Below are 13,936 nucleotides of genomic sequence, written 5' to 3' on the forward strand. Positions count from 1 at the left end.
TGACCAACACAACAACATCTGAAGACGTACAATCTGAAGTATTTATACTAATCTGCACTAACTGCTGCTACTACTGGACCGCTCAAACCAAACTCCAAGAACAGACCTCACAACTAGCCCACCGACTTCTCCACAAAGCAAAAGGAAAACTCCTCCAGCGGAGCCTTCCAGTTTCTATCTTCATAACACAAAATTTCTCACAGCCAAGTCAAAGTGAGTATCATTTAAAAATGCTATGGAAGTAAACAAGCATGCAAAAATGTCAATAAAAACCTTCTTTGCATCTTTATAATTTATTGCAATCAATTAAAGCCAAAAGCACAGTGTCAAGGAAGACACTAAATGGGCAGTTTCAGAACAGAAATGCTAATTTCATTTTAAGTTACATAAGCTGCTAAAAAAAAAATCTAAGATAGGAAACTTGACAGATGTTCACAGCATAAGAACATTTTTTCAAAAGTGGATAAACCTGGAACTTATAGCAAGATCAGAAAGAGAAAGAAAAATAGTAACTTTAATAACCAGTAAGTTTTCCAGCTTTCATGTTAACAAAAGTCTCAAAGACATTATTTAAAATTTCTTAATAAATAACCATGCTTTTCCACTAAGGTTCTTCTTTTCAAAAGTGTTTGCTAACTTATCCCCAACTTGAGTTTTACCCAAATTAATTCACTTTAGGTCTACCATAATTGGGAATTCCGTTAAAAAAACTGAAATATAGATTTTAAAAGTACAAATATGAGGGGCCAGCCCTGTGGCCTAGAGTTTAAGTGTGCACACTCCACTTCAGCAGCCCAGGTTCACAGGTTCGGATCCCCAGCGCAGACCTACACCACTCATCAGCCATGCTGTGCCTGCGACCCACATACAAAATAGAGGAAGACTGGCATAGATGTTAGCTCAGGGCTAATCTTCCTCAAGCAAAAAAGAGTAAGATTGGCAACAGTTGTTAGCTCAGGGTGAATCTTCCTCAGCCAAAAAAAAATACATGCACAAGAAAATTATTTCCAAGTGTCCTCCTCTGAAATTCGCTTCCCCCAAACATTCGCTACCCCCTCCAACCTCATCCCTTGTCTCCAGCCCCACAGCAAACTGTGGCAAGGCATCTGCAGTCACGTCCATACCCTCAGCCTGACCTTTACCCTGACCTTCACCTTGACTTTCACCCTGCCACAGGTGACTGGACACCTTTGACAGGAGAGCAAACCCTTTAGTTGTGCTAGGTGAACTCAATGCTTTCTCCAGGAATTGGAACACTGAGATTGTAGGCGGTCTTTTGTGGTCCTTTTGTGGTCCTAGGACTGAGGACATTGAGGTAGCCATTTGCCATCACGTATAGGGAAAGAAGGCAAGCTACTTTATAAAGAAAATAAAGATTTATGGAAAAATCAATTTGAGACAGAAAGAATGATAAGACCAACTAAGACAGACAGGAGAACTTAAAACACTGAAAGAGGCAACTGCAGCAGTTCCCAGAGGCTGTCCAACTTCCAGCTCCAATCCTCAGGAGACTCAGGCACGCTCCTTGCCCATGCTTTCTATCAATATCCTTGCATACTTCTAACAACTCTTCCCTCCCCCACTCCCCACCCTCCACTCAATTTGTAGAAGACAGTTTCAGTGGACTTCCGTTACACACAACCAAAAGACTCTTTTTTTCTGAGGAAGATTAGCCCTGAGCTAACAGCTGCTGCCAATCCTCCTCATTTTTGCTGAGGAAGACTGGCCCTGAGCTAACATCCGTGCCCATCTTCCTCTATGTTATATGTGAGACACCACCACAGCATGGCTTGCCAAGCAGTGCCATGTCCGTACCCAGGATCTGAACCGGCGAACCCCAGGCTGCCGAAGAGGAATGTGCAAACTTAACTGCTGCACCACCAGGCCAGCCCCCAAAAGACTCTTAACTAATGCTTGTGGTAGGCAGTCTCCAAGACAGCCCCCATTATCTCTAGGTATTCACACTCTTGTGTGATACCATCCCCTTGAGTGTGTGCTGGATTTCAGGGAGTTGGTTCCAACAAACAGCAACAACAGAATGTCACTTCTGAACTTAGGTTATACACAGGCTGTGGCTTCCATCTTGTGGGTCTCTCTTGCTCTCTCAGATCACATGCTCTTGCGGAAGCCAGCTGTCCTATGGAGAGGCGGGATGGCAAGGAACCATGTCCACAGCCAACAACCAGCGAGCACCTGATGCCTGCAACAGCCGGGCGCATGCGTTTGGAAGCAGATCCTCTCCTGGCTGAGCCCTGAGAGGACTGCAGCTCCAGCTGACACCCCAACTGCAATCTCACGAGAGACCCTGAGGCAGAGGCACCCAGCTAAGCTGTGCCCGGAGACCTGACCCACAGAAACTGAGAGACAATAAGTACCGCTGTTCCAAGCTACAAAATCAGGTAATTTGGGTAATTTGTTACACAGCTTGATAACTAATACAATTCTCTAGGACACAATTCTCACTCAGACTAACATCATGTAAAAACTATGAACATGGTGAAGATTAACTTCTTCCTGGGAACACCTGGCCTTGCTGCGAGAAGCGTGTGCAGCAGTGAGAACGCTCGGACCCCACCTCGGGAGACTCGCTCTCCGACTGCAAACTGCCGTGGACTAGCCATGCGATGCTGCGGAGCACCCTCGCAGCAGCCCAGCTCTTTCCTGCAAGGTGAGGAGCTCTAGGGCTCCCGATGGTGCGCACGTTCTCAGTCAGTGAAGGCTCTTTTCTCACACTCAACAAAAAGTGCATGCTGCTTTTACAGTTCTGAAGACATCTACTCTGTCTTCCACATTACAACTTTGAGGAATCATTTTCCAGAACCCAGAGTACATGCAAAACACACAAGAAACTGCCCTCCAATGCACACCCGTCCATTATGAAACCTTTAGGAAAATGTCCTCCTAGTGAGCATAATTCATTAAATAAGATGTTTGGGGGCCAGGCCGCCACAAGTTCAACGTTACCTACTGAATTCAAAATGAACCTGTCCCCATCCCCATCTGCTTCGGAAGCAGAGTTCCCCTCTGCCTGTGGCACCCTATCCTGCCTCTGCCCTCCTACTCCCACTCCTCCAACCCTCGCCATCAGACGGTCTTGACAAAGCCCTCCCTGACCACAGCCCCTCACCCCCAGGACAGAGGTGGTCATCCCGGCCTCCCTCTTACTCTGTATATGGTACTGTCATCACTTATTTGCATATCCGTCTCCCTTAACAGATCATTAGGTCCTTATGGGCAAAGTCCAGGTTATGTTGATCTTTGCACTCCCAGCATCCAGCAGGCAGCCCGGAACTTAGTACCTGGACTGACCCATGTTTGTTGTGTTCGTTGAACTGCTGAAGAACTGAACCTTAAACTCCTAGGCAGCATCGAATCCCCACACTTGTGGAAAACGCCCCCTCCTCAGGGCCAGCATGTCTGTGAACTGCCTACAGTAGCCTAGAGCCATCACGGTTCTGAGCCTAGTCATCACAGGTACCACTAACTCCCCCGGAAAGTGATGGAGAACAGACATCTCTCAGCCAACTCTTGCCAACTGAACTCCATTTTCTCTCCAACTTCTGCTTCTCTGTGGTTGAAGAGAACACATTCTAGAAACACTTCCACAAAGGGAATTTACCACTTGCTGGAAATGTTAGTTTAAAAAGAAAGGAACTCCGTAACTTAGGCTGTCTACTTCCTTCCAGTGTTAGCATTCTGCTTCTATGGCCTATCTATAGCAAGAATTCCAAACTAAAGAACTGTCACCATTTTTGAACTAGAGAAAAAAAAGAGAGCTTTGTGACCACTTTTTCAGTCACAGCCACCCCACACACTGACATTAACAGTCATCTGCAAAGAAAAATTAAAATGAGAGAGAGCCAGCCCTGATGGCCTAGTGGTTAAAGTTTGGCATGCTCCACTTCAGCAGGCCAGGTTCGGTTCCTGGCCACAGAACTGCATCACTTGTCTGTCAGTAGCCATGCTGTGGTGGCGGCTCACAGAGACAAACCAGAGGGACTTACAACTAGGATATACAACCATGCACTGGGGCTTGGGGAGGACAAGAAAGAGAGGAAGATCGGCAACAGATGTCAGCTGAGGGTGAAACTTTCCCAGCAAAAAAGAAAGAAAATGAGAGACATGTATTCTAGACAGGGTTCAATAGAATAAAACAAGTGAAATGAAGGCCCAAACATCACATCCCAAGGATCTTATAACAACATCTGAAAATGAGATAAATTACTTACACACTCAGAAGCAAATAAAACAACAGAAATCTCAGTAATCACTCCCACCACGGGCTGGCTACACAGAACCGCCAAAGTGGACGAGGAGAGATGGCTCCGTGAATTGTTCAGCAGACAACATTCAAGAGGAGCATCAGTCTTTAATAAGAGAATATGATTTAATTACCATATTACAATATTATCAAATTGATTTCATGATTTCTAGATTGTCTGCATTTGAAAAGCAGCTGATGGCACTAAGGAATATACTTTAACTTGGAAAGGCTAGACCTTCCCTGAGAGACCTCTTATTTCATGGAAACAGGAATATACTAGATCTTGGCTAAACTTCAGAGTCACTCTAAATCAATATTTAAGGTCACCTGGAGGACCTCAGAATACAAAGAGATGAGGGAGAAAATAACCGCGGTCTGGTTGCTTCTGCATGTCCTGACCTGATCTGACAAGTTCATCTTCCATGTCACTTCCAAATCTGCCATATGAACAAAGAGAGGCTCATTCGCATAACTCTAAATCATGCTACTAAATGGCTCTGCACACACCGATGGACAACCCCAGAAAAGTCGCAGCACTGGTCACTTGGTCTTCCCATCTTTCTACCAGGAGCCTTTTTAATCCTGTGGTAAAGGTGTGGGCGGCCCAGCTCCCCTCTGTGCTCTGTAAGAAGCGTGTGGATGGCCACCTCTCTAACCAACAGCCGTACTTTTATGATGATAACGTTCCCTAACAAATGATACGTGTTACATGGGCATAGCAGGAGTTGACTACACACTTTCAAACCTCAAGCTTTTGGAAAACATCTTCAACTTAAGAATCACTCCATTTGTATCTATATAAATACTTTTACATCTGAGGCACTGACACTTTTGGTTCAAATATTCTTAGAGGCAATGTTCAACTGTCAGGAATACCTCACCACATTTTTTGGAGTTTTCTTCACCTGGACAAGCTACAAATCAAGATTTGAAATCTCTTTTTTTTGTTTTTAAATATCTTTTGTTTGTTTGTTTTGGCCAAAGCCCCCCCAGAACATAATTGTACACTCCAGTTGTAGGTCCTTCTGACTGTGCTATGTGGGACGCCGCCTGAGAGTGGCCTGATGAGTGGTGCTATGTCTGAGCCCAGGATCCGAACCAACGAAACCCTGGGCCACCAAAGCGGAGCGCGTGAACTTAACCACCCAGCCACAGGGCCGGCCCCAGATTTGAAATTTCTAAACCTCAACTCAAGAAACCCACACTGCCATTTCCTTATTCCAGCAGTTATGTGCTCAGGTAAAGAGACTGACTCTTGAAATCAAATAATTTAAATGGGTTCATCTCAAAATATTTTTTCCTTAAGAGTGTAACAATGCAACACAGATGCAACACACGGAGAGGTTGTTTTCAACTAGAGTTTTCTACAGGATGTCCTTGAACATCAGAGCCCTGAATCAAACATCCATTCCATTCACTCCTACCTCAGGAGGTCGTCAAGCTGCAGCTGATGAGATTTCAAAAGGTCCACAAAAATACAACATGGCACTGAGTGCTCAAACCACGTCACGAACCTCTCAACCCATCCATCAATGCACTAATTACCCTGACGGATGCTAAATTTGCAGTGAGACAAGGAGTTTACCAAATATAATCAAAATATATTTAATAATTTCTTTTCCTTTTGCCCACCAAGAACCAACGCATCCATCCACAGCAAAAAACTTGCATATACAACGTTCTAAACACTACATTCACAGTTCTGCAACACACAGCTACATTACACGTGAACTCCCTTGCCCAGTCTTTCCTCGTCACCCTCCTCAGAGTCAGGAGGTCTATAATCAGAGGTGTCCAAAATAGAAATGACTTGCATTTCACCATCCAACTAGGATTTCTGCAAGGCTCACAAAAAAAACTGGCAAGGATGTAACTGCAGTCGCTAACAATTATCTTCAGTGTTCTCCAGCTGTACTTCTGTCGGTGCCAGGGGCCGGCTGGCAAGTCTACAGACGCCGACACGTCTCCACAGAGCACGGCACTCACACCTCACCCGATGAAGCCCTCTGTGAGTCCTGAGTGGCAGATAAAGAGCACAAAGCAACGATCCAGGAATCAGCAATACATGTCCTAGGTGATGTGTCTACAGATAATGAAACTAGCTTGAAGTAATTTCTTGTGAAAGTAGCATAACCATGGGAGACGAGACACTTGGCCCAGAGATCTTACCATAGCCCGAAGATTTTAGAACTCCCTTCTTAGATCCGCCTTTGAGCCATACTAAAAAACAAATCAAAAACAAAAGTTTCTTTACAAACTCAAAACTAATGTATAGAATGTCAATATTCTGAGCAAAGATGAAGAAGGGATTTCAAGGTTTCCACTGCAGTATTGAAAAGCGACTTTCCTGGCAAGGCAACAGAGATGCCCCGCGTGCAGCAATTTGGAGCTGACCAACCCCTGAGATGACCTCGTTATCAGAGTCACCAAGAGACCTTCCAGGCAAAATCCTGCTGATCTGAGGAATCTGCCAATCTGTGTGCCATCAAACAGAAAGCACTCAGTTTTAGCTTTAGCACATCCCTTTTCTCCAAGCTACCAGACAGAAAAAAAAGAAAAAGAAGCCCCTAGAAGACGTAAAGGAAGAAAGCCCTAGGAAACCGCTTCAAACAGCACAGGTGACGGAGAAGGGGAAAGAGAGCGGTCAGCTGTCTTCTGAGCTCTCTGCAGCTGTGTGTCCAGCCCCTTAGACTCTTTCTGGAAAAAAACAGGCACAAACAGCCCCCAGTGCTTGCTTAGGGCTGGCTGAGCTCATTTTCAGCCCATGGATTCTCCTTTACTTAAAGCGGTATTTTACTATAATAAAGCACATTTATACATGCCTCAAAACCACCTTCTTTGAAGAAAGAAAAAAACCCTGGATTCAGCCTCCATCTAAGGGTACATGCGGACAGTGCTAGGAAAGTGGCTCCCATGCCAGTGAGCAGACTGCCTGGGTGGGCTCTGCTATTCCCAGGAGTCAGGGAAAGCCTTCTGCAAACCCTCACCCCACTGCTCCCTGCATGGCATCACGATGTGACCATGGAAAGATACAACCCAGAAGAGCAATAAATGCTAGAAAGAGGAGTATTTCTATTCCAAATTCTACTGTCAGCAAGCTTCCCATTCAAGGGTCACACAGCTCTGTATAACCTCACCCCACGCACTCCACAACTCCAGTTGTCCTTCAGGCACCCTGAATACCGCACTGACGGACTGCTGATGTCAGGAGGAGCCCGGTGGGCTTCCAGCTTCCTGGCTGTGGAAAGTTCAAACACAGTTTGTTGTAGATCTTGAAACATACTTCATAATTAATACAAGAAAATCAACACGAGTGCTACGTTCATAACGACATACGTTCACCTAGCACTTTTTGGTTTATTAAGCACTTTAGCCTCATTTTGATGCTTGCTTTAGGATAAGGCAACAGTCTTCAGGACATTTGTTCTAAGCAGAGAGGACAGGGGGCTCCGCGGCATGGAGGTCCCACAGCGCCAGCAGGGCACACCCGGCACGCAGGCCTCCTGACCCCTGGGCCCTGCTCTCTGCCCTCCCCTACACTCCACAGCGTTGAGGCACAGCTGTGCAGCCCAAAGGAGCCCTCCCTGAATCTACCCTCCGTGTGCCTCTCCCTTACCCTTCAGGAAAGTAGGCTAGCATAATGTCAAGTCTCAGGGCAGGAGGAAGTGGTTTCCTGACTCAGACTCCCAGCAACAAATGACTCAACACCTCGAGATGATGCAAAATGCCACAGGGAGGGGGAACTCTCTCCCTCCTTCCAGCTGCAAGCTAAAAATGATAATGAAAGCCTGAGAAGGCCGACATCAACTGCTGGTACCACGGACTTACCCTAGTTGCCTAAATGCTGAATCATGAAAGCACTAATACTTGGAAGTATGACAAGTATGACAGCGTCGATAGCTCCCTTGTGAAAATACCAAACACTGCTTCTTTCTTAAGTAAGTCCAACAGGGCATGCTTGGGGCTGAATCCCTCACCTGTGAGATGAAAACAGATTTTCAATGCCCCTCACATGTCTTGCCGCTTGGTATTTTTTTCCTTTTGGTTCTGCCCTTTCCTGGATAGGAGTGGATTTAAACTCTGTGTTAGCTGCATGAGCCAGAAATGTGAAAGCAATCATCTCCTTAAGATGACAGAGACAACCAGCTTTGCAGGAAAGGGTGAGAAAATCTACCACTCCACAAAATTATTTAATCTTCACTCCTCTCAAAAAGCAGGCAGAAAAGTAAAAATTCCAATCACAAAGCATTGCTCGCCAGAAGTGTCCCGGCAGTAGCAGAAGGGTGGCATCCCAGATGCAGGGCCCCAGCAGCTGTCACAGGGCAACTGAGGGCTGGAGTCCCAGACAGGCCACGGACTGCACCCCAACCCTGCCACCACCCAGCTGTGGAAACCTGAACAAACTTCTTAACCAGGAGGCTCCATCTGCCCTCCTGTAAAATGGGGAGAACTATGAGAAGATTAAACAAGACGACACAGGTCAAGTCCTGCGCACAGTGCCCGGCCAAAGCTACCGCTCAGCAAATTCTGCCACCCTGTCCATGATCTGCACGACCTGGGTGAGGCTGGTCTGTCCCAAATGCAGCCTCCTCTCCACAGACCGGGCGCGGGAGCCGACCGATCCTCAGCCAGAGGAAGACAAGCCCTGGCACAGAGCGCAGTCCCACTGGCCCGCAGGCGCCGTGCACAGCTCTGCCCCGCGCCACCGGCACCGCCACCACACAGCCACCCAGGCTGCTCCCGGCGCCTCCATGGAACCACTGGCAGTGCGGCTAAAACATCTCAGCTGGAATCCAAGTCCACAGGTATGGTTTTGCCCAGCAGGCTGAAAACGCCAAAATGGGGCGAGACTCAAGAAAAAGAGCGCCAAAGAGATGAGGTTCCAGAGGCTGCGTGCACCCAAAGAAGCCCGGTGCAGTGGCTGAGCCCCAGGCGCCAGGAGCCCGCAGCCCGCTCGGCGGCACATCCACACGTCCACACGCCGTCTGCTGTCCACCCTGGAACACGCTTATTTCAGGAAAATCAACGCGAGTGGCTATGTCCATAACTGGCTACGTTCCTCCAGGATTATCTGGATTACTAAGCATTCCGGCCTCATCTTGATCCTTAAACACACAAGGCCACGACTAGGGCCATTCATGCAGAGACAAGGGAAACGGACTAAATACACCGCGTGGGCAGACCTCCTCTGGCCGTGGTTTCCTTTCAGTTTCGTGTGTTCTTCTTTCTTCTGTTATGCTTTAAAGCTTTCTTAAGTTTCATTTTCAGGACTTCAACCTGTCTGCTACCTCTCAGGTTAAAATGCAAACAAAACCAAAAAGTTTCACATCCACTCGACTTCCATTAATCACAAATCCTGTTCATTCTCTGCCTCCTCCTGACAAGGCTGACTCCGACATCCTTGACTGGCTGCCTCTGCTCACTCACTCAACAGACACTTACAGTGTCTTCAAGGTATCAGGAACCATTCTAGGCACCTGGGTCCATCAACGAACAAAACGAAAAATGTTTATTGGAACTTACATGATAGAAAGTAGAAACAGTTATTATCCCATATGTATATACCTATATAGTGTATTACAGGTGATACAGAGTAAGAAACAGCAGGGCAGAAAACGTGTACTGGAATTGCTGAGGGGGTGGCAGGAGAGATGTTAAATAGGGCAACTGGGAAGGCCTCACTGAAATGGTGAGGCCTGAACCAAGACCAAAGGCGGTGAGGGAGTTAGCCAAGAGGATACACGGAGAAGAGCATTCCAGGCAGAGGGACAGAACAAAGATCCTGGGGTGAGAGCATATCTGGTGTGTTCAAGGAACAGCCCGGAAGGAGGCCAAGTGTGGCTGCAATGAGCTAGCGAGCAGGTGAGCAGGGAGGGCAGGCAGACCACAAAGGCCCTTGGAGTCCACTGTAAGGACTCCACTGTGCAAGTCCATGATAAGGCTCGTTCACTCACTGTGAAATAAGGAGTCACTGCAGTTTTTGAGCAGAGTGATGGGTTAAAATTTTAGAAAGGATCTCACCGCAGCTGCTGGTTGAAAACACACTGCAGTGGGCATGACAGACGCAGGCAGACGGTTAGGCTGGCCGAGGCTACGGCTGCTTAGGTCAGAAGAGGAGCAGGCCAGGCTTTAAGAAGTGGTCAGCTTCCGGATGTATTCTGAAGGTAGAGAGTCATGCTTGTCTAGCAGACTGGACATGGGATGAGGGAGGAACTGCATTGTTAGGAATGACAGCTCATCTACAAAGGATGAAGTTGCTATCAATCGTTTTGAGCCAAAACCCCAAACTAACACTATGGTACAGATGTTATAGATATCTTGATTTATTTGGTCTCATCAAACTCTCAATTCTCTTTAGTCCATTCTCATTTTCTCCTCCCCCAGAAATAATCTAATCAGGGTAGCCAGTCTGCTGCAGATAGCGAAGTTTCTTCTCAGAGAAACTACATATACAACCACAGTGACAGACAACCTACCCCAGAAGCACCCCTAGACTAGTTAAGGTTTGATGGCTAGTCAAGCAACAACAGAGAGTCTCCATTTATCATTTACTGGCTGTACGACTTTGAGCAAGTCACTTCTCTCTCTGCCTCATTTCTTTGTCTTAAAGTAAGGATGCTATTCCTCGCAGGGTTATTGCGAGTACTAAATGAGTGAACAGATGTCAGGCACTCAGAGCAGCAGCTGGCACGGAGTAAACAATATACAAGGCCTGCAAGTGTTACTGTCATTGTCAAATGTTGTTGCTATACCTCAATCTTGGAAGGACTGTATGAGAAACAATACGTGGGGAGCTGATGCGTCTAATATTAATTTTAAAAACATGAATAACCTAACACTAAGGTACCACGAATACAAAGACAGGGCAAGTCGCCGGTAGGTGTCATGGAGGCCTAGCCATCCTCAGTCACTGAAATTCTGCAGGGCAAATATTACCCACTGAGGGTGTGGGCGAGCAATATGCGGCTACATCCCGCATATCCCTGCGGTTCTAAGAAAGTGACCTATCACGGAAGCCCTGTGAGCTTCTCTGACCCTCAACTCCAGTTGTCTGGGATGTTTTTCACGATATAAGAAAGATGGTACTTGAGCACTTCAGCTAATGTTACAGACTAGAATCAAGAATTCCTGAGATGCGGTTTCAAAATGTTTACTAAGCATCTAACAATCAGTATAACTCAGAAATTAAAATATAGATATACATCCACACACTATTAACTTAAATCTGTTCACTTCTCTCAGCCTCTGACACTGAATGAATCTCCACCAAAAATGCCCCTTACCAACAGGTAACACTTCCAAGACTTACCCAGCTGTGATTCTCAACCCTAGCTGCATCTCAGAATTACCCAGAGCTTTAAACACACTGATGGGAAGGCGCAGCCCTAGATTTCCGGTCTAACTGAAACCCACGATGAGAACCGCCGGACAGGCAAATCCTAGAAGCCTTACTTAATGAATGTGAAAGAGAAACAGAGAACACTGTTTAAAGAATGAATTCGTACCTCTGGGTTTAAACGACCATCATCATCTGAACTGGGTTGTGAGGTGACAGGACACTATAGCTTAGATCAGAAATCCTCTTACCCTGCGCTGCAGTCTCTTAAACCATCCTGAATCTCCAAAACAAGAGTTGGTGGACTTTCAAATGTTTTCTCCAAAATGACTGAGGACCAAAACTTAAGATTTCTTTCAAGTGAAAGAACATACAATATTATTCTATTTTTCTCTGGCAAAATCCTTCCCATCCTTAGTGCCACACAGCTGGTTACACTTACTCGCCTCCCCGCCACCCCGTTTCCTTACGATAGTCAATAATAGTATGCAGCCTGGCTCTAAGAAATGTGACTCTTTCCCTTGTTTGCATTTTTTAATACATGATTTAAAACATAAAGCCTCCGCCCAAGATTCATGCAAAACATAAAGAAGAAATTATTTCCAAATGCTTCTGCCTATCAACATTGTACAAAACTGGGTAATGGCTTTCTATAATAAACTCATTTACTCATGCATTCTTTTAAGATACAATACTTAAGTCTTTATTATATGCTAGACACTTCTTTCAGGTGCTTGCAACTACAGCAGTGATCAAAACAGACCCGGCCTTAAAATCCTTCTAGACACCTTTAAATACATGAATTTAAAAATAAAGTATTGCTGTAGTTCAAAGACATGTGAAGAGTAGGTTAAGATAATGGAAGTCTAAAATAACAACACTACAAAAGTCATACCACCCATAACTTCCTAAGCACGACTATGATCCAGACGTCACACTGCCCCTTCATACATGGTACTCATTTAGTAAACTTGCTGTCCTAAAAAGATATAACTACTATTTAGAAAAAATCAAAGGAGGCCAAACAATGAAAAAGTTCTTTCCTTTAGCAGAGTTTAAATTTGGCTTTCCACACTAGAGGGAATGCTCCATCCTAAAGTTAACAAGAATGAATTATGACAGTTGTGTCAATTCATTCATACAACAAATTTTTCAGATTCGTTCAAATACACCAACTGTGAGATTCTGCGGTTAAAAAAAGTCAAATTGTCGTAAAAATATATTTCCAATTTCAAATTTTTTCAAGTTGAAATTATGTAAACTGTGTTTCAAGCATGATGCATCAACTGTCCATCTGTAAATATTAAGACAGGTAGCTTATTGATATAATGGTACTAATAAAGGTACAGTAAGACCAGTAAAGTTAGTAAACATTACCAGGCGCAGCGATCAGTCGCGTGAGTTACTTTACAAACACCAGTCCGAACGAAAGCCGCTCAGATCAGTTAGATATTCAGGGGCTGTAATTCGGCTGTGAGCAAACACAGGGGGACTTCACCCGAGGCTGCCTCCAAACCATTCTGATAACAGGCCGAAGAAATTTTTTAAAAGCATTCAGGTGAAGCTATTTGACTGCAATCCCTCAACCTCCCAAAAATTCTTTTTGTGGAGAGAAGTAATTTTTTTTTAGGAGATGGGGGTCCGGGACAGCCAAGTGGGGTCGATTCGTAAGTTTCCGGGGAGCTGACACAGGCCAACCCTGTTCTCCAACTCTCGGTAGACAGTGTGACTCCAAAATGGGAATTCACTCCTCAGTTATGCCAAGGATGAGCCATTCCCTTTGCCTTTTAAAGGACAGACGAGCTCACCCTTCTCGCGCATAACTTGGCCGCGGCTCCGATCAGATAGACGGAGCCTGGAACCCGGGCCCTTGGGCCGCCCCCGCCCCGGCACCGGCCACTCGCGCCTGGCCCGCGGCCAGCCCCGTCCCCTCCGCCCTCACCCACCGCCCGCGGCACCGCCGGGCCGCCGGCCGGCTAAGCCCCCGCCGCTCCCTCGGGGGTCCAGGCCGGAGGGCGGCGGGAGGCCGGGGCCCCAGCGCCCCGGAGACCGGGACGGCGCAGGCGGAGAAGGCGAAGGAGCGCGGCCGGAACGCCCCGGCCCCGGCCCGCGCCGCCGCGCTCACCGTCGATGTTCTCCCGGTCGCTGATGTGCTGCAGGTTGCAGCCCGTGTCCTCGCGGCTCAGGTCCGTGTCGGGCCGGTAGGACTCCAGCCGGGAGTGGGCATTCCTGCGGAGCTTGGGGCTGGACGACACGCAGCACGAGGTAGTGTTCCCCATTCGCCGCGGCCGCCGGCCCCGGGCGCGGGGCGGGCGCGGGGCGCGGCGGCGGGGGCG

At 46.8% G+C, this 13,936-nt stretch overlaps 1 protein-coding gene across 1 annotated transcript in view; it reads right to left on the reverse strand.

Annotated features, from left to right (window-relative positions):
• The window catches only part of CCNY (cyclin Y), a 205,450-nt gene extending 191,520 nt beyond the window's left edge, over positions 1–13,930 (reverse strand). Inside the window, exon 1 of the mRNA XM_046678233.1 lies at positions 13,726–13,930. Within this exon, the coding sequence (XP_046534189.1) occupies positions 13,726–13,879 (154 nt within the window). The 5' untranslated portion in view covers positions 13,880–13,930. The remainder of the gene's footprint in view (positions 1–13,725) is intronic.
• Between the last annotated feature and the right edge of the window lie 6 nt (positions 13,931–13,936).

Source organism: Equus quagga, chromosome 12 (assembly GCF_021613505.1).
Source record: "Equus quagga isolate Etosha38 chromosome 12, UCLA_HA_Equagga_1.0, whole genome shotgun sequence".
In the NCBI taxonomy this organism is placed as follows: domain Eukaryota; kingdom Metazoa; phylum Chordata; class Mammalia; order Perissodactyla; family Equidae; genus Equus; species Equus quagga.